Source organism: Balaenoptera acutorostrata, chromosome 15, assembly GCF_949987535.1.
Source record: "Balaenoptera acutorostrata chromosome 15, mBalAcu1.1, whole genome shotgun sequence".
Taxonomy (NCBI): Eukaryota; Metazoa; Chordata; class Mammalia; order Artiodactyla; family Balaenopteridae; genus Balaenoptera; species Balaenoptera acutorostrata.
Window position 1 is genome coordinate 88141422 of NC_080078.1, and position 27488 is coordinate 88168909.

Below are 27488 nucleotides of genomic sequence, written 5' to 3' on the forward strand. Positions count from 1 at the left end.
CCCCCAGAGGATGCCCTGGGTCCGCACGTCAGCTCGAGCCGGGCAGGGGCAGGCGGAACTGCCCAGGCGCTGGGGGTCCTTGCCGTGCCGGGGGGCGAGGATGGCCTGGCCGGGCTCGTGGAGGTGACGCGCGCGCGCACACACACACACACACACACACACACACACACACACACACACACACACACACACACACACACGGTGGGGCGGGCTTGTCTGAACATTCGGGCATCCCCCCAACTTCCTTACCGTGGCCCGTAAAGCAGACACGTCCTCGCCTGTGCTCCTGTCCATTACACCTGCATCCTGCCTTCTCCCAGGGCTGCACGGGTGGGCACATAGTCTTGTGTCTTCATTTCTGGGCGGACACAAGGCTGAAGAGGGCAAGGGGTGTGCTCCGAGCGTCTGTTAAAAGAAGTGTGGTTTTGACACTACTTAAGAACATGAAGCCTTCCCTCGGGATGATGGTGATGGATACGAGTTGCCTAAAGAACCGCGTCTCAGCTGTTCCCCCAGGGCTGCTCCCACCCTCAGAGTCCCCGGCCCATCTGCCTAGGACACGGGGGCACTGGGTGCCAGGGTCGCAAAGCACAGGCAGCATCTACCCTCCATGTCAGGGCGCCCCCTTCCGAGCCGAGGAGCTGGGAGGGGCCGAGGGAGTGGCCTGAGTTCAGTCACAGCCCCATGAGCCTGGGCCAGTCCCCGGACCTCTGCCCAAGTGTGAGTGAGCACAGCACCCGCCCCTCCCTTCCTGGGCTGTCATGGGCATGAGTGAGCAGGCGGGAGGGGGCGTCCGTCCCTGCCCCCTGCCCCGCACACAGCGGGCAGCGTGTACAGGAGTGTTCGCTTAAGACTGTCCTTTCAAATATAGATGCACAAGGAAATAATCATGCTATTTCATTCAGGAAAACTTTCTTTGTATGATTTTTTATGGGAATTTTCAAAACAATCTCCCCTTCTTAGAAGAGATCGCAAGTAAGAAATACCGTAGTGCTTTGCGGGGCATAGATAGGGCATTCATCTTCCCTGTAGTGTCGTGGATGTAAAAAAAAAACCCACTAAGTGCCTTTTCAGAACCAAACTCATGCAAATGTTTGTTTAGAATGGCTCCCATGCTCTATTTGTTAAAGAACGGAGATATCTTTCTGTTGTTTTATTTCGTGTTTGTTGAATACCATTTTATTCTGTCGGTCCTCAGCTACCATGGAAACCAGGCAGACGGCTGCAGACAGAACCCTAGTTAAATATTTTAAATATACATGCTTGCAGGCAAACAAAAAGTACCATTTTTCAAATGTATATTGAAAGGGAAATCGAAGGTAGAGAAATGAACTATCTGTATAGATTTTGGTGCCTCTTTTTTTTTTATGAAATCTAATTATCCTCAGTGAAAGTCAGTGCTGGGTTTGACATTTGGGAGAGTTGAGGAGTGGGAGGATGCCGTTTCCCTTATTGAAGCATGTTTAACCCAAAGCCATAAGGAAGCAATGAAAGCAGGAAGGCTGGTGAATCAGAGACAGAGGAGAGGGTCGTAAACAACATTGACATTTGGGGAACGAATCTCATCTACCCTTGTTGCAGCATAAGTAGTGTTAACCCACAATGCAGACATGGCATGTCATTCCCCGAGTGTTTCATTTTGAGTACAGACCCATGAAATTCGTAACCTGGGGGCCCCAAGCCCTACATTGGTCGTGTTTCCGTGGCTGGGACGAGCCACCTCCTTCTCCAACATCAGGGCCACTGAGAGGGTCAGGTGAGACTCTGTGAGCGGGTCTTGGTCACTCTGCATGTAAGAAGGTGCAGGAGCCTACAGGGCTGGACGCTGGACGCTGGTTGAAAGGAAAGGGGTCCCGGGTTTATGCCCCGGCGATACTTCGTGCGGTGGGACACGCGGGCTGGTTGACCTTCGCGGCGAAAGAAAAGCAGCCCCGGCCTCATCAGGGCTCCATCCTGAGGGCCTCCCCTCCCTGCATCTCGCGGGAAGCTCAGTGCAGGTGCAGGTCCCGGACCCCCATCCCTCAGCTGCGCACCCACTGCCCAGAGAGGGGCTGGACGCACTGCTCCTGGGCACACGGCCCAGTCTGGAGACCAGAGAGCAGGGAGGACCAAGGAAGTTAAAAAACACAATTCCCTCCCGCCTGCCCATCCCCTGCCTCTGCATTCAGGGTCCACGGGGCTGCACTGCCAGTCAGGGAGAGAAGATTGCACAGGGCACCTTCCCAAGGAGGCACTGCCCTGGGTAATGAAAGCCCATGATTCCATCGGGGGGAGGGCCGGAAAGCTGACCCCAAGCCCCTTGATCAAGAAGTGTCCTCGTGGGGGCTTCCTTGGTGGCACAGTGGTTAAGAATCCTCCTGCCAATGCAGGGGACATGGGTTTGAGCCCTGGTCCGGGAAGATCCCACATGCCGCGGAGCGACTAAGCCCGTGCGCCACAACTCCTGAGCCTGCGCCTAGAACCCACGCTCTGCAACAAGAGAAGCCACTGCAATGAGAGGCCCGCGCACCGCAGCAAAGAGTAGCCCCCCCTCACCGCAACTAGAGAAAGCCCACGCACCCAGCAACAAACACCCAGTGCAGACAAAAATAAATAAATTAAAAAAAAAAAAAAAGAAGTGTCCTCGTGGACACTGGCGGTCAGCTCGCCTGGTTGGCACGTCCCACGGGGAACTAACTTGAATATTTCCCCATAAATTTAACTTTTGTTGAATCGGGTGGACTTGTGTTCATGCTATTTTCTCAAAAGTGGGGGGAGTTTAGGGTGCTGAGGCAGAGCGGCACAGGACCCCACGGCTGCATGGGAGAGCCCATGGTGGGTCAGGCTGTCATCTGTGACCCCATCTTCGAAGGTCAGGGCTGCCAGGCGCTCCTTAGAAATGCACCGGGATCTGGGAATTTTGGAGCCATTTTCATATCCACGTGGCCTCTTGAGGGCAGTGGCTTCTGCTGGGCCACCTTCTCTGGAGAACAGTGGAGCTCGCTGCACTTTGCAGAAGCGGCCGGGCGTCCGTGGGGTTCCGTGTATGGGGTGAGGGTAGGGGTGTGTCCAGGGCTCGGGCCAGAGGGGTGGCTGAGGTGGTCTGCCCACCCCTTTGGTGGTGGTGAGTACAGGGCGCACGCACAGGACCCTACTTTTGCTCCCAGGTCTTCAGAAGTGGCAGTTGGGTTTTGGTTTTTGGACTTTTTGTATCTTGTTCATACTTTGCCCCAACTGTGCCGTGGGTGCAGTTCTTTTTAGTCCCTTACAGTTTCTTTGTATCTGTTGCTCAAGGAGACGTCTGTCCAGGTGCAAGCCCTGCAGCAGAGGGTCCCAGGTCCCAGGTCCCTGCCTGCCTCGCAGTGGGACGCGTCACCTACACTCCCGTCACCAGGAGAGGTGAGCACTACATATCGCTTATTCGCTGCTAACCAGCTGTCACCCTCCTCGAACCCTGATGGCTGGGGAGGGACTTGCTGCCGTGAGGACAGAGTCTGGATTGTTTATATTCCCTGCTCAGTGTTACTTGTGAGTGTTTTATGAGTCACCTATTTGCTTGTACTTGGCTCTTCATAATTCTGTGTTCCTACCAGGCAAGTGGTTGGGTGATAGAAAAAGATGACAAATGATAACTTTTTGCATGTAGATTGGAGGAGGTGCATATGATTATCGTCCTCCCCTGACACTTCCTCTCTCTCTTTTTTTTTTCCCCCTTTTTCAAAAAAAGGAAAAAAAAAAAAAAAAAGAGGCGATAATTTAAAACCTGCCCCAGGTCAGTTTTACATTATTCATCTTTCACTTGTGAATGATGATGGAAAGGAAATGACCGAGCTTCTTCCTAATGTCGGGGAGTCCCTGAAGACCTCACCTAGAAGTCACACTTGATTACGCTCATAATCAGACACAGAGAGCAACCCTCCTTACAAGGAGAGCAGGCCCGGGCGGGCACAGGGCTGCTGGGAGCTTAAGAAAATAAGATAATGTGCCCGTGAGGAGCTAAAAACAAAAGCCACCTTGGGAAGGTGGGTGTGCAGGTCACTGCTGGGCTCCAGGTTTGGGCTGGGTGCCAGGAGAAGGTGGGAAATGATGACTTTTGGGGGAGGATGGCAGTCGTGCAGCTTGCCTGTGAATCTGGGGCCTCGGCCTTCCCGTGAGAATGGAAGACGGTCCTTGTCTCCATTCCTCCCCTTTTCTCTTGAGTTCACTGAACTGTGTTCCTGAGCGTGGGGGCCTTGTCACTTTGTCCCTGGAGAGAGGATGCCTACGCCTGAGACTGGTCCTGAAAACCTGCCGAGAGAGGAACGCCGAGCCCAGAGACGAGGTGACCTAGAAGGATCTTAGACCCCCGTCCTGGGCTCCGCAGACCCCCACGTGCTATAGGCGGAGCGGGGGTACACACCCCTCGAGGGGGACCAGCCCAAGCAACCGCACAGGCACGGGATGGCGTTTTGTCTTTGCCAAGTGCGAGTCCGTTGGGACAGTGACTCCGTAGCTCACCTGTATCGCTCAGGAGCGAGACCACCGAACCCCCCAGGTAGTGACGTGAAGAAGCTACGCTCCAGAAGGTACCCCAGCCTCCTGCCCACGCCCCAGCTGCCCCCAAAGCGCAGAGCTCGTCCAGCCCCGGAGGGGGAGACGGAGGCCCAGAGGCAGGAAAAGGCTCATCCCGGGTCCCAGGCCCGGCGCTAGGACCCCGGCCTGGGGAGGGCCCTCCCCTAGTCAATCACCATTTCAGGGCATCGTCCGCAGAACGAGTCCGATGCTGAGCCCGATTGGTGAAGGCTCAGTGGGAGAGGCCATCTGAACTGAGAGATGCTTTGTAAATAAGAGCTGATTAAGAAGCAGACGGATTTAGGGCCTCACAAATGAGCGTCTGGCCTCTGCGTGGTCTGTACCTGGGAGCCATGGCCCCTACCCTTCCTCTGCCCCTTTTGGGAAAGGCCCACTGCGGGCGGATCAGGACAGATGCGTGTCCTGAGCGGTCCTGGCCCCTCAAGATGCCCCTGTAAAAGCCCGTCTGCCACCCCTTCCTGGGGCCAGGGCTCCAAGGGGTCCCCAGGGCCCAAACGCCGGCACCCCCGCTGCACACTGTCCCCCGCTCGGCGGCTGCTTGTCAAGCACCAGCTACTCCCTGGGGTGGGCTGGGCTGAGAGCCCCATCAGAGGACCAGGCGATTTCCCCAGCACTCGCCATCCTGCAAACCCGCAGGTACCAGCTTGGCTGGCTCCAAGGCCAGCGCAGCAGTCGGGACCCTCCCCGAGCCCCACCAGTTACAAGACCTCTGACTTGGGCTGAACTGTCTGTGAGGAACCAGTGATGTGGAGCCTGGCCAGCCTGTCAGGGCCGGGCTGTTGGTTTTGAGAAAATTATGACACGTTACATACACAGAGAGACAAACAAAACACACACATATGTACACATGTACACACATGCATGTGTATATGATACATAAGCACACAGGCACGTGCACATATGTGTGTGCACGTGTGTCTCTATGTGCCTGCCCCTGTACACACATGCATGTGCCTATATAGGCCTGTAGGTGAACATGCACATGTATATCAGGAGCATAGAGGCCACATTCATGTTATCACCCAACACCTGCCATCGCTGGCTCAGAAACACAGGTGACCGGGGTGCAGTGGGGAAATCGGCGGCTGTCGTCTGTTCGGAAATACCTTCGAGAGTGGCCAGAAACATGATTTACCATTAGTATGGTTATGCGTCGGGGTTTGCGTGCCGCACTCTGAACGGCCCGAGGCCCTCGCGGGTCCAGAAGCGCGTGCTCGCTCCATCAGGTGCCGGGTCATCGTCGGCGTTCCTCCCCCAGAGAAGTGGGTGTGTCTTCCCAGCTGAAGCTAGTGCAGGTCTGGCATTGATCTTCACCAGATTTTGTTATTACATTTGTCTCACAGCTTTAAAATAGTAGCAAACATGTGCAATTTATTTAAACAACACTAGGGAAATTAACGCCGTGCAAGCTCAGCCTAAGCAAATGAAGACAAAGCAGGTTTTTAAAAGGAGAACAGCTCGATGAAAACCTTGAAAATTCTGAGTCTAAAATTCAGAGGCTCGGGTGAGCTTCTGCAGGTGCCCAAGCATCAGCGGGCCAGGCAGACCTGCATCCTCTGTGCCGCACGTGGGGGACGTGGGGGGAGCCGGGACGGCCAGGCTCCGCCTCCCAGAGGCCGTGCTTGTGGCCGGGACCCCTGCCCCAGCACCCCACACACGCACGCAGACGCGCTCAGAGCAAACATCAAGCGGGTCCCCTCTGCTGGGGCAGGCGCCTGTGCCGGGTGACCCTCGTTTCCTGTGAGGCCGGGAGCCCCCGCAAGGTCGTACGTCTGTGGCACGTGGCAGTCCCCTGGAGGGCTCACTGAGCACACACGGCAGGCGTCAGCACAGAGGTGGGGAGTGCAGGCGGGAATCTCACACCTGGCATTTCTAACCTGGAAGCTGACGCTGCAGGAACTCAGAAATGCCTCTGCTGGTCCGAGGTTTTTCACTGACGTGCTTGGGCCTCTCCGATGGGAATGTCCGTGTCTGCCCAGCCCACCGCACACTGACACGAGGACCCGTAGAGGGGATGGGGCCTCATGAAGAAACCCCAGAAGTGAGAGGGGCACGCAGATCCTGCCTCTGCCTAAAGAGCTGTGTGGCCTTCAGAAGTTACCTGGCCTCTCTGAGCCGCCCGGTCGCCTCCCTGGTAGAGGGGGGATGACCTTCCTGCAGCCTTGGCAGTAGGGAAGACGCAGGCAGAGACGGTGCAGGACGCTCAGTGCCCGCACGGCGTTGGCTGCCCCTGACGCGTGGAGAGCACGTGGAGTTGTCTGCGTCCTGGCTGCAAGGGGGGGTGTGGCCAGGACCATCATGAACGCTGTTCGGTGATGCTCATCGAGGAGCCTAAAGATGACCCCACCCCTGTCATCAGGAGAGATGCAGGGTTGGTCACAAGGCAGCATCTGTTAGTTTGACTTGAATAGACGCTGAGAGAATGTCATGTTTCTGTAGAAATCAAGGCCGCTGGGGATGCACACACCTTGCGTGGATCCTTCTGATGAAGGATGGGAAGCGACCTAGGGAAGCCTTTTGGTTTTTAATTGCTGCAGACTCTTAAGTGCAGGAGCTCAACACGAAAGACAGCTGGGCCCCTGGTGGGGAGAGTCCCAGAGGGGGGTCTCTTTGGAGTGTGGCTTGTCCAGATGGATTTTTCCATTGATGTAGCATCAAGTTTTGGCATTCAGGACTGATATGTTTTGGGGTTTTTTTTAATGAGTTTTGTCTACGTGTGTCTAACTTATTTCTATGCAACTTTTTTGCAAAAGGGAGTGGGGAAGGTTCAACGGGCAATGCCAAGACCTACAGGTTCTCACTGGGTGGGAGCTCAGCTGGAGGGTGGGGACCCCGCCGTGATTGGAAAGGGGCCGCCGCCGCCTAGGGCCTCCAGCCAGCTCTGTCCTCTCTGGCTTGGGCTGTCCTGGTCCGAGGTCTGTCTCTGCCCCGTGAGCTCTCGTATGCTCCTGGCTCTGAGACTCGGAGTGGAATGAACATCAGCCATGAGGACGGTGCAGAGGCGACCACACGGGGCACCTTGAAGATAAACATGGAGGCGATATAGGTGTAGATGTCTTGTGTATACCTGAGTCCTGTTGGCTCTTCTAATTATACAATTGCATGTACATTATAGCATTCAGAAATACAGAAAGGTAAAAGGAATAAATTAAAATAAAAACTCACTGGTGACCAGAGAAAACCAGAGTTTACATTTCTATGTATTTCCTTCCAATCTTTTCTCTATCCTTTTAAAAAACATGGGGACTTATGCTGCCTGTGTACTTTGGTGCCATTTCTCCACTTCCTATTGGTGTATGGAATTTCTTCATATCTTCGAAGAGTAACTTCTTTTTTTTCTTAATACGTCTTTATGGAGTATAATTGCTTCACAATGCTGTGTTAGTTTCTGCGGTACAACAAAGTGAATCAACCATATGCATACATATATCCCCATATACCCTCCCTCTTGAGCCTCCCTCCCACCCTCCCTATCCCACCTCTGTAGGCCGTCGCAAAGCACCGAGCTGATCTCCTTGTGCTATGCGGCTGCTTCCCACTAGCTATTTTACTCTTGGTAGTGTATATGTGTCGATGCTACTCTCGCTTCGCCCCAATTTCCCCTCCCCCCGCCCCATGTCCTCAAGTCCATTCTCTATGTCTACATCTTTATTCCTGCCCTGCCACTAGGTTCATCAGTACCATTTTTTTTTTTTAGATTCCATATAGATGTGTTAGCATACAGTATTTGTTTTTCTCTTTCTGACTTACAGAGAGCAACTTCTAATGACACGTAGTATTCCAAGATACGAACGTAGTGTAATGCATTTAACTATTATTTACTACCATCAGACTTCCAGAATTTTTTCCTGGTATTTTTACTATTTCACATATACATAATGTTATTATAAAGACAACTACAATGAACATCTGTATTTGGAGGGTTTTGTCCACATGCAGTTTCGCTGGGACAGATATCCAGCTGTGGAGTTATGGGGTCAAAAGCGAGGACCATTTTTGAGGCCCTTGATAGTTGTTGGCAGAATGCTCCCCCCAGCAGTGAGGAGCCCCACTGACTTCAGAGCAGCCGACATTCAGTCCCGCTGGCTCCCGCCAGGCATGGGCTCTTATCAGTCTAATTTCCATAGCAACCCTCGGAATTCAGTGCTGTTATTACCAAGCCCGTTTTATAAAAGAAGTAGCTGGAGCTGAGAGAGATTAAGGGACTTGCCCCGTGTCACATGAATCTTTGGTTGCAGGTAAACATAAGACACCAGGTCTGTTTAACGCCAAATCCCACACCCTCAACCATCACCCTCTGCTGACTCACTCACAACACGCTCCTCAGGGGGGAGGATTCATTTTGTTTACTCTTGTCAGTTTGATGGATGAGGAGGATATATTGCTTTAATTTGCGTTGTTTGATGACTGGACATTTTTCATGAGTTTATTGATCCTTTGTATTTATTTTGCTGTTAATTATCTATTTGTGTCTTTTTCCTGTTACAATAAAGTTCCAATTTTTTCTTATTGATTTGTATGAACTCTTTATATAGTCAGGCTCTTAGCTCTTTGTCAGATTTGTTGTAAATTCATCAGTTGCTTTTAGGGTATGTTTTCGTAAACAAGGGTTTTAAGTTAAAATGTATGAATATTTTCCTTTGTAATTTTTTTCCATTGTTTTGGGCTTAAAAAGCCCTGATGTACTGGTTAAAGAGTCAGCTATATGTTCTTCTTTGTTTGTGGTTTCTTAACCCCCATTTAATCTGTAGTCCATTTCTTTGTAGAGATGAGGGTCTTGCTAGATTATTTTCCCTGACACATCCCCACTTTTCCCAACACCATCCAATCTTTCCCTGGATCTACGATAGTACAAATTCTAACAGATGCCTTTTCCTCTGCAAAACCTAACCAGGCTTCTTTTCCTCTTCTCTCCCTTCCAAATAACGCTGCAGAAAGGAAAGAAGAGTGCAGCCCTGGACCCTGTCCAGCCGCCGAATGACACGCTGTGGCCATGGCCGCAGCATCACAGCTCCAGTGGGCTGAAGCGGCAGAAACGGGACTGGGTCATCCCGCCCATCAACGTGCCAGAAAACTCCCGCGGGCCCTTCCCACAGCAGCTGGTGCGGGTAAGTGGAGACCCTCCTGCCGGTGGGGAAGCTCTCGGCTTTAGCCCCTGCCTCTCCCGGGATCTCGTGAATCAAGTCTGATGGGCTCGTTCATGGAGCCTGGGACCGGCTCTGCACTGGGTGTCTAAGAAGGTCAAGAGTTTGCCTTCTCAGTAATGAGATGAGTAATACACAGAACAGAGAAGAGTCGGAAGGGCAGTTGCGTCCTCCAGGGTGGACGGGCTGCTTGCGTTGGGTCCTCTGTCCCCGGTTACTGTCCAGTGGCTGCTCTGGTGCATGGAAGGGGATGGGAAGGAGGCTTGGGTCGTGGCTTTTGACCTCTGACACCGTCCTTTGGTCTGCACGTTCACACTTCTTCCCGATTATGACTAAGATATTGAATGGAGAATGATGGCTTGTCCGCGCTGACCATGATCTTGGTGAAAAGTCAGAGGTGCTGAGGCTGAGCCTGAGGTGCCAGGGGGCAGTTCTGTGTCCCTTCCCTTAGGGTCACCTGCTCCCAACAGCCACCATGAGGCGGCTTTTCCTCAAGGGCAGGACTCGTTTTACAAATTTGTTTTTCAATAATCAGGGCCATCAACTAGCATTATCTTCTTCCCTTTGAAGGAAAATTGCAACCCAATCTGAGCAACAATTTGATAAAGTGGTGGTGAGAACCCTATTAAATAATCCCATCCGTGGCGGGCGCCTCTCCCCACCTGTGGAGTTAGGGCCCCTCGAGTGTTATTAAGGCGTCGGCTTCATTCCTTGGCCTGATTGGTCTGTTTTGTTTCCTGTTCTTTTTGATGCAGAAAGCTGGGGGGTGGGTATTAAAATGCAGAGATGAAGCAGCAAACCTCGCAGGGCCCCCCAGGTCAGACACCCCACCATACACACCACGGAGACGTGTCATGACTATCGCCCTGCCTTCACCACATGTGACGCTGTGACTTAGTTTAGTCTTTGTTCCTGTTTCTGGCTAGAACTCCTAAAACCCATGCAATTTCCTAAATGATAAGAGTGAAAAAGATGTCTGCAGACATCCATAGCAAACCCCTTCTAGCACACCTGAGTTTATGCGCATGAGGGGACTTTCGGGAAGTCCCAAGGGAACCTAAGGCTGGGGCTAGCCACCAGGGGTACAAACCCTGTGACTGCAGGGCTGGGACCTTCACTTTCCCCTTCCCCCCACCGCCCGCCCCAGGAGGGAAGAGGGGCTGGATGTTGAATCAGTCACCAGTGGCCCATGATTTAATCAGTCGTGCCTACATAATGAAGTCTCTGTAAAAACCCAAAAGGACGGGGTTCAGAGAGCTTCTGGGGGGTGAACACATGGAGATTCAGTGAGAATGGCGCTCGGGGAGGGCGTGGAGGCTCCGAGCGCCTTCCCACACCTCGTCCTACGCCTCTTCCATCTGACTGTTCCCGAGTCATACCCTTTACAATCAACCAATAATCTAGTGAGTACACCGGTTTTCTGAGTTCTATGAGCTGCTCTAGCAAATCAGTCGAACCCAAGCAGGGGGTTGTTGGAACCTCAGATTTACAGCCAGTCGGTCAGAAGCTCAGGTGACAACCTGGACTTGGCAATTGACGTCTGAAGTGGGAGCGTCTCTGGGGACCGAGCCCTTAACCTGTGGGATGGACACCCTCTCCGGGTAGATGGTGTCAGAGTTGAGTTAAATGGTAGCACCCCCAGCTGGTGTCGCAGAGAATTGCTGGATGTGGTGACACCTCTGGCGTCAGAAGTGCTGTGTGTGGCAGTCGTGGAAAAAAGGAGGAGCAGGAGGGTGTGTCCAGCTCAGCATATCGCCAAACACAAGTGTGTGTGCCCGTTGCACGGGGGAGGCCAAACAAACCAAAATGTCGGAGTTTGGAGCAGAGAAGGGTTTACTGCAGGGCCAAGCAAGGAGAATGGGTGGTTCGTGCTCAAAAACCTCAAACTCCCTGATGGTTTTGGGGGAGAAGTTTTTATAGGCAAAACTTGGGGTGAGGGCTGCAGGGTGTGTGACTTTCTTCTGACTGGTTGCTGGTGAGGTAACAGGACGGGGCTCTAGGAATCTTGTGCTCAGCCTGGAGCTGCCATCCTCCACCTGGGTGGGGTCCTCAGTTCCTGCAGAAGAACTGAAGATACTGTTACGTATATTCCTTGAGCAGGAACCAGGATCCTGCTTTGATTTCTGCACTGTAGTGTGATTGTTCCCCCTTTGTTTCCTCATTCCCTTACTTCCCTGGTTAGCAAGTGTCTGAATCTGCTCTTTGGTATTCAGGAAGGTCTAGGAGACTGAAGCCTTTTTCCTGCAAGTAAGAAACAGGGGACACGGAAAGGCTTTTGTGACCAGGAGGGCCCCATAGGGTCCTGCTGAGTTTCAGTCACACAGAGCCACCCTCCTGCCTCAATCCCCTGGGATGGGAGTTCACTTCCAGAGCCATGACCCGCCCTTGAGCGGCCTGCCTGGGAGGGTGAGATCACGGCGAAACGGAGGTGAGGGCTGGAGGGAGGCACTCAAGCATCGACCCCCCAGCCCGGGCACAGTTTCCCAGACTGAGCGTCCTCCAGGCCGATGGGCCAGGCCCAGGGCACAGCCCATGCCGATGGGGGTGCCGGTGACTCGGCTCTGGCGCCCCCACCAGCCCTCGAGGCCCTTGCCGCGTTGGACTGCCACTTGCCATTTACTTAAGATTTTCTCTAGTAGTTCATTTTCATTATAAATAAATTTATTCTAAAAGGAGGCTTTATTAGCTCACAATTGGAAAGCTGGAGGTATTTGTTACGACGGAAGTCGACTGTAAAACAAGCATAAAGCAGAGAAAACATCGCTCTGGGTGGGGGTGGGGGGGGGGACATGCAAGTGTTGATATGTCTTAGATACACTGGAGCCAGAAGCTTCCTCTCAAGTGTCATCAGGATTGAAAGCAAATTGGACAGGGAGTCAGGTTTTAATCGTGTGAGCCAGTTTTATTGAAGGCCTTGGGCTGTGCTCCCCAAAAGTCATCTCTAGTAGAAATTTGTCCATCTGACTCAGGGATTGTCAGATTTTTTTTTTTTAACATCTTTATTGGAGTATAATTGCTTTACAACCGTGTGTTAGTTTCTGCTTTATAACAAAGTGAATCAGCTATACGTATACATATGTCCCCATATCTCCTCCCTCTTGCGTCTCCCTCCCACCCTCCCTATCCCACCCCTCTAGGTGGTCACAAAGCACCGCGCTGATCTCCCTGTGCTATGCAGCTGCTTCCCACTAGCTATCTATTGTACATTTGGTAGTGTGTATATGTCCATGCCACTCTCTCACTTCGTCCCAGCTTACCCTTCCCCCTCCGCGTGTCCTCAAGTCCATTCTCTACGTCTGCGTCTTTATTCCTGTCCTGCCCTGAGGTTCTTCAGAACCATTGGCAAACTTTTTCTGTAAAGGACCAGGTAGTTAATGTTTTAGGCTTTGTGAGCCTGCCAACTGGCCTCTGTTGAAAGTATTCTACTCTGCTTTGTAGCGTGAAGGCGGCCCTCGGCAATATGTAGACCAATGGGCGTGGCTGGGTTCCAATGAAACTTTATTTACAAAAACAGGCGGTGGGCCCGATTTGACCTGCGAGCCAGATCCACCTCATTTCCCAAACTCCAGGAACATCTGGCTGAGTCATCCTCACCAATACTCGACGCTTGGCAGGAACCTTATAGTGATGGATGAGTTTGTAATGAGCCCCGAGGGGGCGTTTGCTCACTCACACCCTCACACACATGCATTTAGCAGGCATCTTACCGCCCCTGGGATATTCTGTCATCCTGGCTCTCAGAGCTTTCTCAGAGTTGATGATATGGGTACCGACACGAGGAATTTCTCTCCTCTGTGCCCAGTCGCACCCAGGCCTGTGAAAGTTCCCAAAAGGGGAGAAGGCCAATGTGGGCAGAGCCCTTGTCCTGCAAGGGTTCCCAAGATCTGCTGGGTCGGTTGGTCCCGCCATGTCTGTCCTCTGCTGGACAGTGGAGGAAAGGCACCCGTGTGCTTTCAGCCTGGCCACTTCCGGCGGCCCCGAGGCAGAGAGGTCGGGTCTGGCAGTAGGAGAGGGGAGAGCCGGCTTCCCCCCACCAGCAGGCGCTCGCCCCCACGGGCCTGTGGGCGTGTTGAGGGGGCACAGTCTTCTCACGAGGCCACGGTGACGTCTGTGTGCCCTGATGGGGGACGTGCACAGCTGTGAAGCAGGGAAATGAGCCCCCTCCCCAGTGAACACAAACCTTGCAAAATCCAGCAGGAGAGCAGCGACGGCGGAGCTCTCGGGCCCCTGCGCACGGGGCTCCTGAGGACTCTCCTTGCCGGGGATGTTTCTGAGCTGGGGCCGTGGGGACAGGCGGTGCGGGCGTGGCGTCAGGCGTGCGACGATCCACCTGCCGGAAGCCGGCAGCCGCTGCCCGGACTCACTGAGCGGCAGCCCCTCCTGTCTCCTGGTCCGCAGTGTTGCTGTGGTTTGGAGAGACCGTGTCCTCTTCTCCTCGGACCCCCCGACGTGTCCACAGCCCCCGGAGGGAGGCTGCCTCCCGGTGGACGTCTGCTCCCACGCGGACTGCAGGGAGGGCTGACGCTCTGACGGGCATTCCCACAATTTCAGAAACCTAACAGGACAGAGGTTTATTTCTTGCTCCGGGGAAGGTCATTTGGGGGCTGTCACGCGGGGCGCCAGAGTGAGGAGCGCAGGATCGGCTGGGCCTGGACGCGGGAAACGCCATTCCCGCCTGAATTCCACTGGCCGAATTGCAGGGGATGCCGGGGAACACGGCCCAGCTCTGTGCCCAGGAGGAAGGGTACGTGTGGGAAACGGCTGCGTGCTGCCCCAGTGGGTTTCCCCAGACGAGAAAGTGCGCGTCCTTTCGGCTCGAAGGGCCCCACTGCGCCAAGGAAGGGGGTGGTCTAGGTGAGCCATCAGACCTGACTCACCTGCCCTTCTCCAAGCCGGGTGTGTCTTTACCCCACTGTCCCGCTGTACTTGCTCCGTAGCACTTAGTACAGTCTGACGTCATGCCTGCTCTTTATGCATCCAAGGACAGGCCTCCTGAAGGCAGGGGCCCTGCCTGCATCTCTGTGCTGTAAACGACAGGCACTACGTGTGTCGAATGAATGAATAAATGAATGAGGGAGGGAGTGACGGCAGCAGTCCCGATGGGGGACGCTGTCCCAGGCGCCCATGGGCTCACACAGCATGCTGGCCGTGGCATGTGGCATTTGGGGGCGGATCTTGGCACTGCTTCCCCCGGAGTCGGCCTCCAAGCTGAGCTGATCCTTATGGGGAGATGGTATCTCCAGCAAATGGAAAATGGAATCTCCATTACAGTTTCTGTAAAAGATTTGTTTTCCCAATGGATTCCAAGTCATTACGGGAGAACTCAGCCCAGAAAGTCACGCAGGCAGACGCACACACGCGTGTGCACACACCCCCTCCCACTTCACACGTGCACGCACACTCGTGTGCTCACCGTCTGCACCCGCACCCACCGTCGCTGCTCCTCCCCGCTTTCTCCCTTAAACTCTTATGGAGCACAGGCGAGGGTTTGGGGTGCTTTTCTACCCCACTTGTGTCTGCAGGAAGTCGATGAGTTTCCTGTCAGTGTTTTTTGGGGGTTGGGGGATTGCTGCCCCAAAAGAAGCCCAAATCATAGCAAGCGTGACTACAGCTTGATGCGAGTGGGAAGCTGAGCGTGGAGCTCTGGAGGTTCAGCTGGGATCAGCTGCAATTCTGTGCTCACCACGGCGTTTCCTTCTGATAAGATACGTTAAATGAAAAAGCAGGAGGGGTAGCAGCCGGCAGAATGTTCTTCCCAAAAAACCTCTGTTACTTACAGGCGTTTTCCTTGGAAAGAGTATCTTGTCTCTTCGAGAGCCTTCGCTGGGCCACGCAGGGGGAACAGACCCTCGCTGAGCATTCGCTCCGCCCCGCCGAGGGGGCCCTGAGCAGGGCGAGGCGGCTATTGCTGGCAGGGCTGCCAGGAGCCGGGACCTCCCTGGCGAGGCCGGTACGCACTCCCGGTGCCGCGCCCCCCAGAACAGAGCGCGCTCTCAGTGAAGTGGTGAGTGAGGAGATGCAGCCGCTTCACGGAGATAGCGCTCAGAAGATCCAGGCTGTCCTCTCAGAAGGGAGGAGGAACCAATTCACAGTCGCTAAGCTGATCCCCTGGGAAGCTGGATAGAGGCTTTTCATTATGGGGGGATCACGGGGAATGGCAGGAGGGGACACCCGGCAAGGGTTAACAGGAGACCTTGCCGCTCCCAAATTCCAGCCCTGGGCTCTGGACAGAACAGTTTGGGGCCATCCATGGGTGCCAGGCACCGCGCAGTCACTGGGGACTCAGAAGGGACAGAACACAGAGCCCTTTTGTGGCCTCAAGAGCCACCAGGCATCAGCTTTCTGCCTGTCATCCAGAATTTGGTCCCTTCCCACCTCGGTTAGGATTCCTTCACATGTAGACTAGAGGAGGGTTTTAAAAAGACACTTGCTTTTCTAGCATGGATGTTAGGTTTGACTTCTGGCAAGATTTAGAATGAGAATCAAATCAAACTTTTAGAAAGAGGATGCATTTCTTAGCTGAGTCTAATAAAAATTCAGAATTTGTTAACTTGAGAGGTTCTCCAGGGCGACTGTAGAAATCCACTCCAGGTGATGAGGAGGGAGGTAATGCTCTTGGGAGACAAGTCCTTTAATTTTGGAAGTTGACATTTTAACAGACAAGAAGTCATGCAGACCCATCCTCGGGTCCCTGCCAGAGAGCCTGGCAAGGGAGCTCTAAATAGAAGACTCCGGAAGGAAGTCCTTACGTAATCGCTCAGTATGAAAGATGGCCACTTGGAAAAGGCGAGCAGGAGACCCTTTCTAGAGTAGGGAGCTCGAGAGCTCGGCGGCAGGTGGCTTGGAAAGGGTCGTAAAAATCAGCCCCTCACATCTGACAATCCAGATGATCTTGAACCAACTGAAGTCAAAAGTTTTCTTCACATTTTCTTGACAATTTCGTTCCCGTTTTGTGCATGCGCACCACATAGCCTCACATCCAACCACAAGTATTTATCGACCTTTTGTGTAAATGGAGGATGATCTGGGTTTGGGGGACAAGAGCTCAGGAGCTAGTTTTGTGATGAAATGTGCCCTGGGCTGGGGTCTGCATTATGAGATGGGTGACAGGGAGATGGTGAGTGAGCCCGTATCTGGCCCAGGGTAGACTCTCCATAAATGTTCATTGGGTGTATAAATATATGTGATGGAGCTGGCTGAATTTTAACTCAGTGTTATCCTACAAAATGTTTGCTGGGTGACCTAGCAGTGTAATTGTCACTGAGTCCACCTAGGAACCTATTTTCTGGTACTCTGAAGGTGTCCATCCATGAGTGAATAACTGACATGGTCATTATGCACCTTCTCATGGAAGAAAGTGACCTTTCAAAGCACGATGTGTGTGTGTTGTTCCCCTTCCAGCACTTCTTCCCCTTTGTCCCCAGGAGAAAACCTAACCCTGGAGCACATCACACGGGACCCCATGATCTGACTCTGCCCCTTGCTGCACCAGGCTCCAGCCTTGCTGGGCTACTTGTAGCTTCCCGTCCTGATTACACCCTTGGTTACCTGGAGTCCTGTGTTTTCCCCCTGTACCCGACACCCCCCACCCTGGCTACTTCCTGCCTCCTTGAAGAATGCCCCACTTCTCAGGACCAACGCGGGTCCTCCCCATTGCCTGCCATTGTGGTCGAGTTTTTGACACTGTTTTTTCAGTGATTATAGGTCTGTCTCCCCAGTAAATGTAAAGGTCCTTGAGGGATAGTTCACCTGTCAGGCACAGCAGCAGGGACAGAGTAGATGTCATTAAGTACTTATTGAGTGAATGAATGATACGACCATCATGCCCACCTATACTAGTCAGCCTCTCACGATCATTATGAAGATGGTTAGGTTAGATAAACAATCCTTGAAAATAATGAAATCGGAAGTTCTGTTTCTGGTAATGGTGGAGTAGTTTATATCAGACTAACACTCCTCAAATAACAATTATAAACTCTAGGGGAAATTCTTTGTTAAAAACTATTTGAAGTTACTTGAGAGTGATGAATAGTAGGCAGAAACTGTAGGGGACTCCACCCATGAAAAGAAAACAGCACTGGGTGAGACCTGTGTTTATATGGCTTTCCCTTTTGAGCACCCCCCAATCCGTCCTTGCCTCAAAGTATGGCTAGATCTCACGAAGAAACCCAGTCTTACTGGCCAGAGGAGCTGGAAGATGGGGTTTAGAACTGACAAAGCAGCTGGAATGTGAGCGGATAAATCCTATAACATGTGTAGCCACAGATGGGGACTCCCAGATACACTTATAAGCTCTGTCGGCTCCTTGGCTACCCCTTAAGCTGTGCACGCACAAGGAGAACTCCAAAGAACCCAGAGAAAAGCAACAGCTAGAAGACTGAAAGCGCAGAGAAGAGACTTCAGCTGCTGCCTATGGCAAGGTAAACAGAGTTAAGTTTCAGTCCAACCAAGTTAACAGCCTCCAGAGAAAGATAGCAGAACCAGATTCTCTGTACAGTATCATCTACAATGATTACAGTGATCAGTATACAAACAAAAATTACTAGACATGCAAAACAAAAAGGAAAATGTGACCCATAATTAGGCAAAAACGGCTCATAGAATCTAACCCTGAGGTTATCCAGATACTGGAATTAGCAGCAAGGCCTTTAAAATATCTCTTATAAATAGACTCAAGGACTTAAAGGAAAATATGGTCAGAATGAATGAATACATCAAGAATCAGAGCAGGAAAATGGAAACTCTAAAAATAGAACCAAATTGGCATGGTAAAACTGAAGAGTATAATATCTCTAATGAAAAACGCACTGGATGGGCTTACGAGTAGATTGTAGAAGGCAGAAGAAAGGTCAATGTGTCAATCGATAAAAATTATTTAGTCTGAAGAATGGCAGGGGAGAGGATTGAAACACACAAGAGTTTCACTGGGGCAAAATTAAGTGGCCTAACGTGTGTTACTAGAGTCCCAAAAGGAGAGGAGAGATAATAAGATAGGGAAAAGGGTTGACATTTCCCCAAATTGGATGGAGAAACAAACTTATATATCCAAGAAACTCAGTGAATCTCAAGTAGGATAAATACAAACAAAACCATACCTTGATTATAGTCAAACTGCTGAAATTCTAAAACTAGAGAGAAAACCTTGAAAGCAGAGGAAAAATGCAGCACAAACAAAGGACCACAGTGGGAACAAGGGCTGGCTTCTCTTTAGAAGTGATAGAGGTCTCTGGGCAATAACATTTTCAAATTGCTGAATGAAAAGAAACTATCAACCAAGAATTCTGTATCCAGAAAAAAAAAATAATCCCTCAAAATTGAAGGTGAAATAAAGGCATTTCTGATCAACAAACTTAAGGAACTCATTAGCAGCAGGCCCACATTAAGTGGTAAAGGATGTCCTTTTGGCTGAAAAGAAATGACACCAGTTGGAAATTCAGATCTACAGGAAGGGATGGAGCACACCGGAAAAGATAAATGTGTGGGTTAACATAAAAGACTGTATTTTTTTTTTCTCTTGACTTATTTAAAATACAGCTGACCATTTAAAACAAAAGCATAGCACTGTATTGTTGGGTTTATAAGCCTTGCTTGTTGGGGGGCGCATTGTCTGATGCACACTGCAGTGTAACTGGGACTGGCCCCTCTGGCTGTACACCTCCCCCAGGTGCCTGCAGGCCCTCCCCCAGGTGCCTGAGGGCCCTCCCCCAGGTGCCTGCAGGCCCTCCCCCAGGTGGACGTTGCCCTCCTAAATTTCAGCGTACCTCCATTTCAAGGAGTCGCCTGGGAGCAGGTTTCAGGCAGACGCAGCTGCTTTCTAAGAGGGAGAAGCTTCAGATGCTCCAATTCCTAACCTCTCTCATGGATCTTTAAGGCCTGTTCTGCAAAGCCAGAAACGCGTGTGGGTGAGTGAAGAAGAAGAAGTGGATTTTCTCAGACAGAAGCCTCTGGGAAGAAACTGAGAGCGGGGCTTGCTCCAGAAGTTTGCTTGTGTCTGGGTTTTCTCCCCCATAGATAGATCTTAACAGATTGCAGAAATGTCACCTCTGCCTTCACCACACCGTCCACTGTTTTGAGGGTCACTGGAACAGAAGGAACCAGAAACAATTGAGGAAGAGATTCCAGGGGCACCAACTCATCCCCACCAGGAGACGTACCTCCTTGAGGAGGTGCTCAAGTATTTGGAGAAGCATTTTCGTAGAAACAGCAGGACTCCTTCCCCAGTGAGGGGACGGGAGTGCCCATCACGTCACCTGCAGTGCAGGGTCCCCTGTGGGGAGGGTCTGGCACCGTCAGCCCCCACGTGGGTGTCGGTTCTGAAAGTGCAGCCCCAGCACGCACGTGCCATCGGGGGTCTTCCATGGCAGCCTCCAGGCCTCCCTGGAATTATACACCCAGTCAAGACCTGCGGGGAGCGTGCATTGTCCTCGCAAAAGCCAGAGGGACACGAAGAAAGCGTCATTGAACGGCTCAGCCGCCTTGGGTTCTGTGATTTAATCAATCACGCGGAAGAAACGTACAGATCCCTTTGTGTTTACCGGTCCCTCATCTGAGCAGAAAATGTTCCCTTTCTTGAATCGCTTTAATGGCTATATTTATGCAGCTGAAAGTTCCTTAAGAAATGAAAGTAAAATCAAATTGCTGCAAATGCTCAGATAATTTATCAGAGACTATTCAATTAGAATATATTAATATTTTAGATTTCCATCATTAATTTAATATTCAGAAATTTAATTTAGTCGTTGAATCGCTGTAGCACCCTGGGTGGATGGGAGTTTAGGATGAGGGCTCCAAGCACCTGCCGAGCATGGTCAGCTCCCGGGGGCTCCCCCAAACCGTTTCCTGCCAGCCAGGGTTCTGCCTCGGCCCCAGGGCCTCGTGTCTGCAGACCAGACGTCGTCCCCAAGTGTGGGCACGATCCACGTGTATGGTTGGGACTCACCGTCAAGACCGGGGAGGAGGTTGGGCTGATCAGGGCTTGGAATATTCCATAACTCGGGGAGCAGTGCCCCATAATTGAGGGCGGACGTGTCTGTGAGGGTGAAACCTGCTTCTCCCCCACCCCCAGCCAGCAGGACTAGTTCATCGTTCTTTTACTCCCAGCTCACCTGCAGGACAATGTGGATGTTACCAGGGAAACCGACATCTGTCCCCTCAGGTTCCCACACTGATGACTGTGGTCCTGGGGCTACTGCAGGGTGGGCCTGTGGCTAAACTTCAGAGGAGGTACAGGCTTTGGAGTACATCGGGGCGGGGTTGCCAGTGGCCCCTTCCTGGAAGGGGCACCCTTCGTTCCTTGGTGTGGCTGTCCTTCTCGTATGAAATGATGACAGAAGGTCGTGGTGAAGGTCATCTGTTCATCATCACATGTTCGTTAAGCCTGCACATACATACTGAGCACCCCCTCGGCTGTTCTAGGCTCAGAGGACGCACAAAGATAAGCTACCGATGATTACATATTAGGGACCAGGGGGTGTGGGGTGCAGGTGGAGTTCCCATCACACGGTGGCCCAGAAGCCTCCTCTGGTGCGAGAGCAAATGCAGTGGCAGAAGAACCATGGTGATACAGAGGGGAAGAGCTTTCTAGGCAGAGGGAACAGCAAATGCAAACGCTCAGAGTCTTGGAGAAAGAGCCGGGAGGTCAGAGTGGCTGAATGGAGATGGGCAGAGAGAGGGTGAGGGTGATGAGGTGGAGGAGCGTCAGGGCCGGGTCACGAGGTGCTTGCCCTTCAGGGGATGAGCTCCAGTTGGCTGCAGTCCCCACCACCCCCTGATGCCTCCCTCTCCCTGCATCACGGTACTGGTTGGGCCCCATGGGCACGGGGCAGTGTCCCCACTTTGGGCTGCACTGAGCAGCTCTAAGAGAAACAAGCGCACAGACATCCCCCCAGCACGTTCCTGGGAAAGACAGGATGTGCTCCTGGGCACAGAGCATCAAGCAAGGGTGCGAGTAGAACACGGGGGCCGGGGGCCTTGGACCTGTCCAGTGGGATTGTCAGGGTGAGGGCCCGGTTAGAGCGCTTGGATTCTATTTCGGCTTCTCAGGAAGCCCGTGGGCCGTTCACAGTAGGTATGTCAGCAGGAGCGCCAGGGCCTGTTGCAGGAGAAACACCCCCAAATCTCAGTGCTAACTGCACAGCGGGCTGCTGGCCCTCCCGCCCTCCTTCCCCCCGGCACGGCTCCGCAGTCCAGGCTGCTCCCACCTCCGGCACCTCCAGGGCAGGGCACAGCTTGTCGGCAGGTAAGCACCGGCCTTTAACGCAGCCACCTGGAAGTGACGTCACTGCCATGCCACGTCATTGGTCCACGCAGGCCACGTGACATGACCTGGCTTGCAGGGGTGAGAGCGAGCATCTTCGCATGAGGAATATTGTGAAGAGAGCTGGGGCCAGGCCGCAGGGGTGAGGTGTGAGGTGCTTCAGGTTTTGAGAGAGGGACGAGGGGCCCTGTGGGGCTCTGCTTCTGGGAGGAGAGGACAAGAGCAGGACTGGCCCCAGCTGCCCTGCAAGGCCTCTTCGCAGTGTAGGGTCTGCTAGTTTCCACACAGCCACTTGGGCCAACCTGGGGAATGATGAGAGGCCGTGTCTGCTCCTGCGTTTGCGCTGCTTTGGGGCATCTGCTGCAGGATGACCCGATGCTCGTGACCCTCAGAGAATGAGGGGCTCCCTTTGGTCGCTCTGCGTCCACCCTGTGGCCAGGGGCCCTGGAGCTTCCGATTCTCAGTGCGCATGTGATATGAGAAGCAGCTGCAGGGTGACCACCAGAAGGACACACCCCCCCGGGGTGGTCGCAGACTGAGGAGGGAGAAGGCACAGTGCAGCTTTCTTTGCCTGGGACGCCTGCAGGCTTGGGAGGGAACTGACAGCAGAGGACACCGCTGCAGACAGAAGCCCATCTCTCCAGGGTCGTCCAGGTGCCCATAGCAGGTGCTCCCTGGACCCGAGAGGGAGAAGCCCTCGGGCCGTCTGCCTTCCTGGGATGGCGACAGGAAACCCTCACCAGGCACCGCGGTCCTGCCGGAGGCCCACTCGTGTTTCTGGTCCTTGCTGTTTCCTGCTAATTACTTCCAAACCGCTGACATTTAATTTTGAAGACTCTTTTTCTGAATTGAGCGGAACCAGGCCGGGGCGCGGGGGGAGAGGGGGGGCATCTGTCTCCACAAAGCTCTCAGCTTGAGGACCTGACTTCCACTCACCAAAACAGGGCACGGAGACACTGGCTCAAAAGCAAAGCCAGTCAGAACAGACAGCGTCCGGGGCGGGTCGTGCTTGGGAGCTCGGGCTGCCTCTGAGCTGGAGGAGGAGACAGCAGCAAACAGCGCTGTAGTTCCAGCCGCCCCTGCGATGCCAGAGCAGTCAGCCTTCCGCCTCCAGAGTTACTCTGTAAAATGACGCCCGAGAGACAGACGGTGTTGACGGCCCGGCTTGTGGCTGGACTGCTCTGGGCTTTGTTTGCTTCTGGCTACAGCCCCGTCCAAGAGCGGCTGGGTCTCAGGCCACTGCGGCCCCAGGCTCAGGGCCCTCTCTGTCTCAACCGTCAGGAAACGGCCTCAGAGCTGGGCTGTTTTAATCGAACCCGAGAGGCCTAAAGAGGCATTTGCACCTGCACTTAGGTTTTCAGCCTGCTGGGCTGCTTGGCGATTGAGTTAGGTGTTTGATTTGGGCTTTGGGGCTTCGTGAGCTGTAAATGCTTATTTAAGTCAAGAAGCTGATTTCGTTTTCCTGAAAAGTGGGGAGATAAAAACAAGAAAAGCCCTGGAGCCTCAATGTCTGTTTGTTAAAAGCAAAATTAAGCAGACCACTAAGCAGCCTCTCGAAGAGGCCTGGACCCTCCAAGGCACCCGCAGGCCTGGGGAGGGCGCCCCCCCCGGATGAGGGGCCAACAGCTTCCCCACCCACATGCCGCTTACCTCTCCCTGTGCAGCGCATCACGAGGACGAAGTGGGGGCTCTTACCTGACTCGTGGCTTCAGGAACTGTCTACACACGTGAAACAGACTAGGGAAGAGGGCACGGCTGATGTGTCCCGTGTTTCGGCAGAAACCACGAGGACCGGCATTTAGACAGACCCAGACCGGGGACCCAGCGGGCTCCTCGGTCTCCAGCGCCACCAGCTGGACCCAGGAGGCCCCGAGGCTCTGAGTGGGCAGCCGTGGGCCCCCCAGGACACCCAGATGATGATGGATTCCCGTGTCACATCATAGCTTGGTCCACGCTTGGGCCCGAGAGCACTGAGCCCTGGTGGCCACTGGTTCTATTAGTTTGGTTTCTTCTGCTCCTAAAGAGTGACAAGGCAGTGCCCCAGGCGTGTCCTGGCACACCAGCGGCTACTGGCCTGACATGGCGTGGCGTCTGGGCCTCCTCCCGACCCTCCATCAGATGAAAGGCCTGAGGTGGACCTGGCTGGCTGGTGTGAATGGCAACTACCCACAGGATGGGATGCCCCCAACCCCACCCAGCCCGGCCCCCACCCGCTCCTCTGGACTCTACACTCAGGCCTCCCCTAGTCCGGCAAAGCTGTGCACACGCATGCACACACATGCACACACAGGCACGCACACACACACCTGGATCTCCACGTTGGCCCAGAGGACACTGTTTACCATACAGTCCTCAGCCTGTGAAGTAAGGGGTGATGCCATTTTACTCCCACAGGCAGGGACTGAGGCTCAGAGAGGTTGAGCGACTCGCCCAAGGTCACACAGCCAGGAAACAGCAGAGCAGGACACCCACCCAGCCCTGCCCCCAGTGCAGGGGACCTAAGTGATTCAAAGCCCTTTCCTTCTGGCCTGTGGGCAACGCCTTGTCAGTGGCCCAGCCGACTTTGATGAACTGCTTACAGCCCAATGCTGGCGATGCCGCACAGGGCAAATCCAGCTTGGGTTCTCCCCTTGGCTCTGTGTCCTGCAGCCCCCTGGGCCCACCCCAGACTCCCACCTCCCATTTCCCCGGAAGGGAAATCCTACAGAAACAGACAAGGTCCCCCTTGCCGTCTTCCTGGGCCCTGCCGGCCCTGGCTGGGGAGGGGAGGATGAAAGGGAGGAGGGGGTGGGATTCCATTACCTCCCAGTCGGTCAGACCCAGGAGCGGTCGACCTGGAGAATGCAGCTTTAGTTACAGGCTGGCCCTTGGCACCCAGGGAGCTTCAGCCTGCAGCTCACCCCGCTGGTGGCTGGCATGTGAGAAGGAGAGAAGGACGGAAAAAAGAGAACCGCCGAGCAAGAGCTGTTTGCAGGGGCTTCTGCTAAAGTGGAAAATCTTCCACTTCATCGAGAGATTAAGCTTCATGCCACTTTCCCAATGGTGACAGAAGCGCCTGTTGGGTTTGCTGGGAGAGCGCCATATGGTGCTCAACTCCGCAGCTCCGTTAAGTGTCCCCAGTGTCGGAGGGGGGGCCCGCAGGCGTGAGCCACCCTCCCTCCTGGCTGCGCGGAAAGTGGGGCCCCAGCCCAGGGCCGAGGGGCGTGTGCTCTGTAGGCCGGTGACCGGGGGCTGGCAGGCCAGTCAGTGCGGGAGCCGCACGAGTCCCTCCATGCCGCCGTGAGTTGAAGGGACACTAATATCACCACCGATTAGAAAGGTTCACGCCATCCTGTGATTTTCCTGTGAAACATGGCAGAACCTAGGGCGGGAAATGACCACGAAAGAGGCTAAAACATCACAGCAGAAAGGTAAACGTTTGTCTTACAGCGGAATGTGTTTCTCCAGAGCCCAGGTTTTTAAATCAAGCAAGTTCTGGCTTATGTGGAGCTATGATTGTATTTAGAAATAATAATAATAATAACACACCTGGGAGCTGATAAAATGCCGGTGCCAGGCCTCTCAGAGCCCTGCGCTGATGGAGACAGGCCGGGTGGGATCCAAGACGAGCCCCCAGGTGGGAGGCTGGGGGCCAGGACGCAGACCTCCCGTAGGGCCAACTGTGGACCCCACAGGCCCTCACACTCGGGATGCTGTTTTGCTAAAAGAAAAAAACAGGCTGGAAAGCGCAGCTCCAGGGTTGGGGAAGCCAGTAAAACTTAGCCCGGCTGACCCGTCTCATTCAGAACCAGACGCTGAGGTGTGGCAGCTGCTTCATCGAAGTCAAGGACCCCTGGAGATTTCGCTGAGCTCTAGCCCTTCTTAATGCAAATTTTAAAAGCTTTTAATGTACGTTAAATACATACCAGCTACTTGTCAGAGCTGTGGTTATGGAGGATTAATTTTATAGCTGCTGTATTTCTGATCAACTGTTACATATAATTAGCCCCTATAAATGTTTCTAAATAATCAGATCATATTTGAATAGTTTAAATAAACTAAATGACTGTCTTACTGCTTCTATCAGGAAATCACATTTAAATTGGGAAGTGCACAGAGGCAGGTCTGTGTATCTGGCTGGTATAAGTGTGGAGTTGGTTGACACCCAGCTGTTACTCTCCAGGGGAAAAAACGGTCAAATATGTTTCGGAACGTAAGAGGATTATTTTTTAAATTCCCATGGATATCAAGAGGATTCAAGCAAGCCATAAACGTTCCTGAGTCAAGATTCTCTAAAGGCTTGTGGGGACTTTGTGGGTCGACACTCATTCTCACGCTCAGCTTTCGCGGCTGGCACTTGTGCCCGGCAGCCCCGGGCCGAGTCCCAGTTTGCTGTGTGTGGCCCCTCGTGGTGTCCGGGGGCAGAGGCTGGCACGCTCCATCAGAAACGTGGAGCCCCCCCCCCCCGAGCCGGGACGAGCACGCTCCCTCTGGGGGTCCCGCTGGGGGGTGGTAGCTGGGGTTTCTGCAGGCGGGGCTGGGAGCTCAGCGAGAAGCTTCTGCCAGCACTGTCGCCCAGGTTCCTCGAGCGCCCTCTCCCTCCAGCCACTCGCTCCGTCCGGGGGCCTCCTGGAGAGACCCTTGTATGAGCATCCTGTGCTCAGAGGGCCAGCGAACCATGACTCCGGTCAGGGATTTCACAGGTAAACGTGGCTTCACCCGTGTGGTCTGGTCCAGAGCTTCTTGTCTGTGGCTAGACACCATGGAGACTCTCCTGGGGCAGCCAAGCCGAGGGGCACTCGGGGGGGTCAGCCTCGGGATCTGATCCAGCTCTGGCCCTTCGCAGTCGTGTCCCAGGGTGGGGAGCATGGCCTCCCTGGGCCTCAGCGTCCCCTGTAAAGCAGGACCCTTCTATGGGTCAGCGACGGTCCGTGTGAACTCTTGGTGCTGGTCCAGCACCTCCGAATGGAAGGAGTGCTGGGCCCCTCATCTTCCCGCATCCTCTGCAGGCTCAGGGAGAATCCTGACCTTTTCCACCTTCTGGAGGTGCCTGCATTCCTCGGCTCGTGTGTGGCCCCTCCTCCGTCCTCAAGGCCAGCAACGCAGCGTATGCCCCTTGCTGCTGCCTCTCTCAAATCCCCTTTCTTTGGTCGTGTTAAGGACCCTTAGGGCCTGCCTGGCTAATCCAGGATCATCTCCCAGCCCAAGAGCCTGAACGTAATCACGTCTGCAAACTCTTTTTTGTCCTGTAAGGTGACATTCATGGATCCCAGGGATTAGGACCTGGATGTCTTTGAATAGAACACCTGGTCCTGTTCAGCTGGTCAAAGGCCCAAAGTAGGATGCTGGGGGGCCCCTGTAGCTGGAGTGAAATGGAGGTTCTGTCTGGTCTCCGCCCCTTTCCCGCGATGCTCTTTCACCTGCTCTCCCAGAAGCAAGGAAGCTCACAACATCTCACCTTTACTAGCCTCCCTAGGAGCCGAACCCATGTGACACCACCCCTGCTCTATTCACCCCCTGAGCCCTGGAGGAGAAGTGTACTCTGACCCACCTCTGTT

General features: G+C 53.5%; 1 protein-coding gene across 2 annotated transcripts in view; it reads left to right on the plus strand.

Moving 5' to 3' along the window:
• The window catches only part of CDH4 (cadherin 4), a 576830-nt gene that overhangs the window by 427669 nt on the left and 121673 nt on the right, over positions 1-27488 (plus strand). The window contains exons 4-5 of one of the 2 annotated variants that reach the window (XM_057530175.1): positions 3274-3378; positions 9486-9659. In XM_057530175.1, the coding sequence (XP_057386158.1) occupies positions 3274-3378; positions 9486-9659 (279 nt within the window). The remainder of the gene's footprint in view (positions 1-3273; positions 3379-9485; positions 9660-27488) is intronic. The other variant, XM_057530176.1, reaches the window with a different exon arrangement.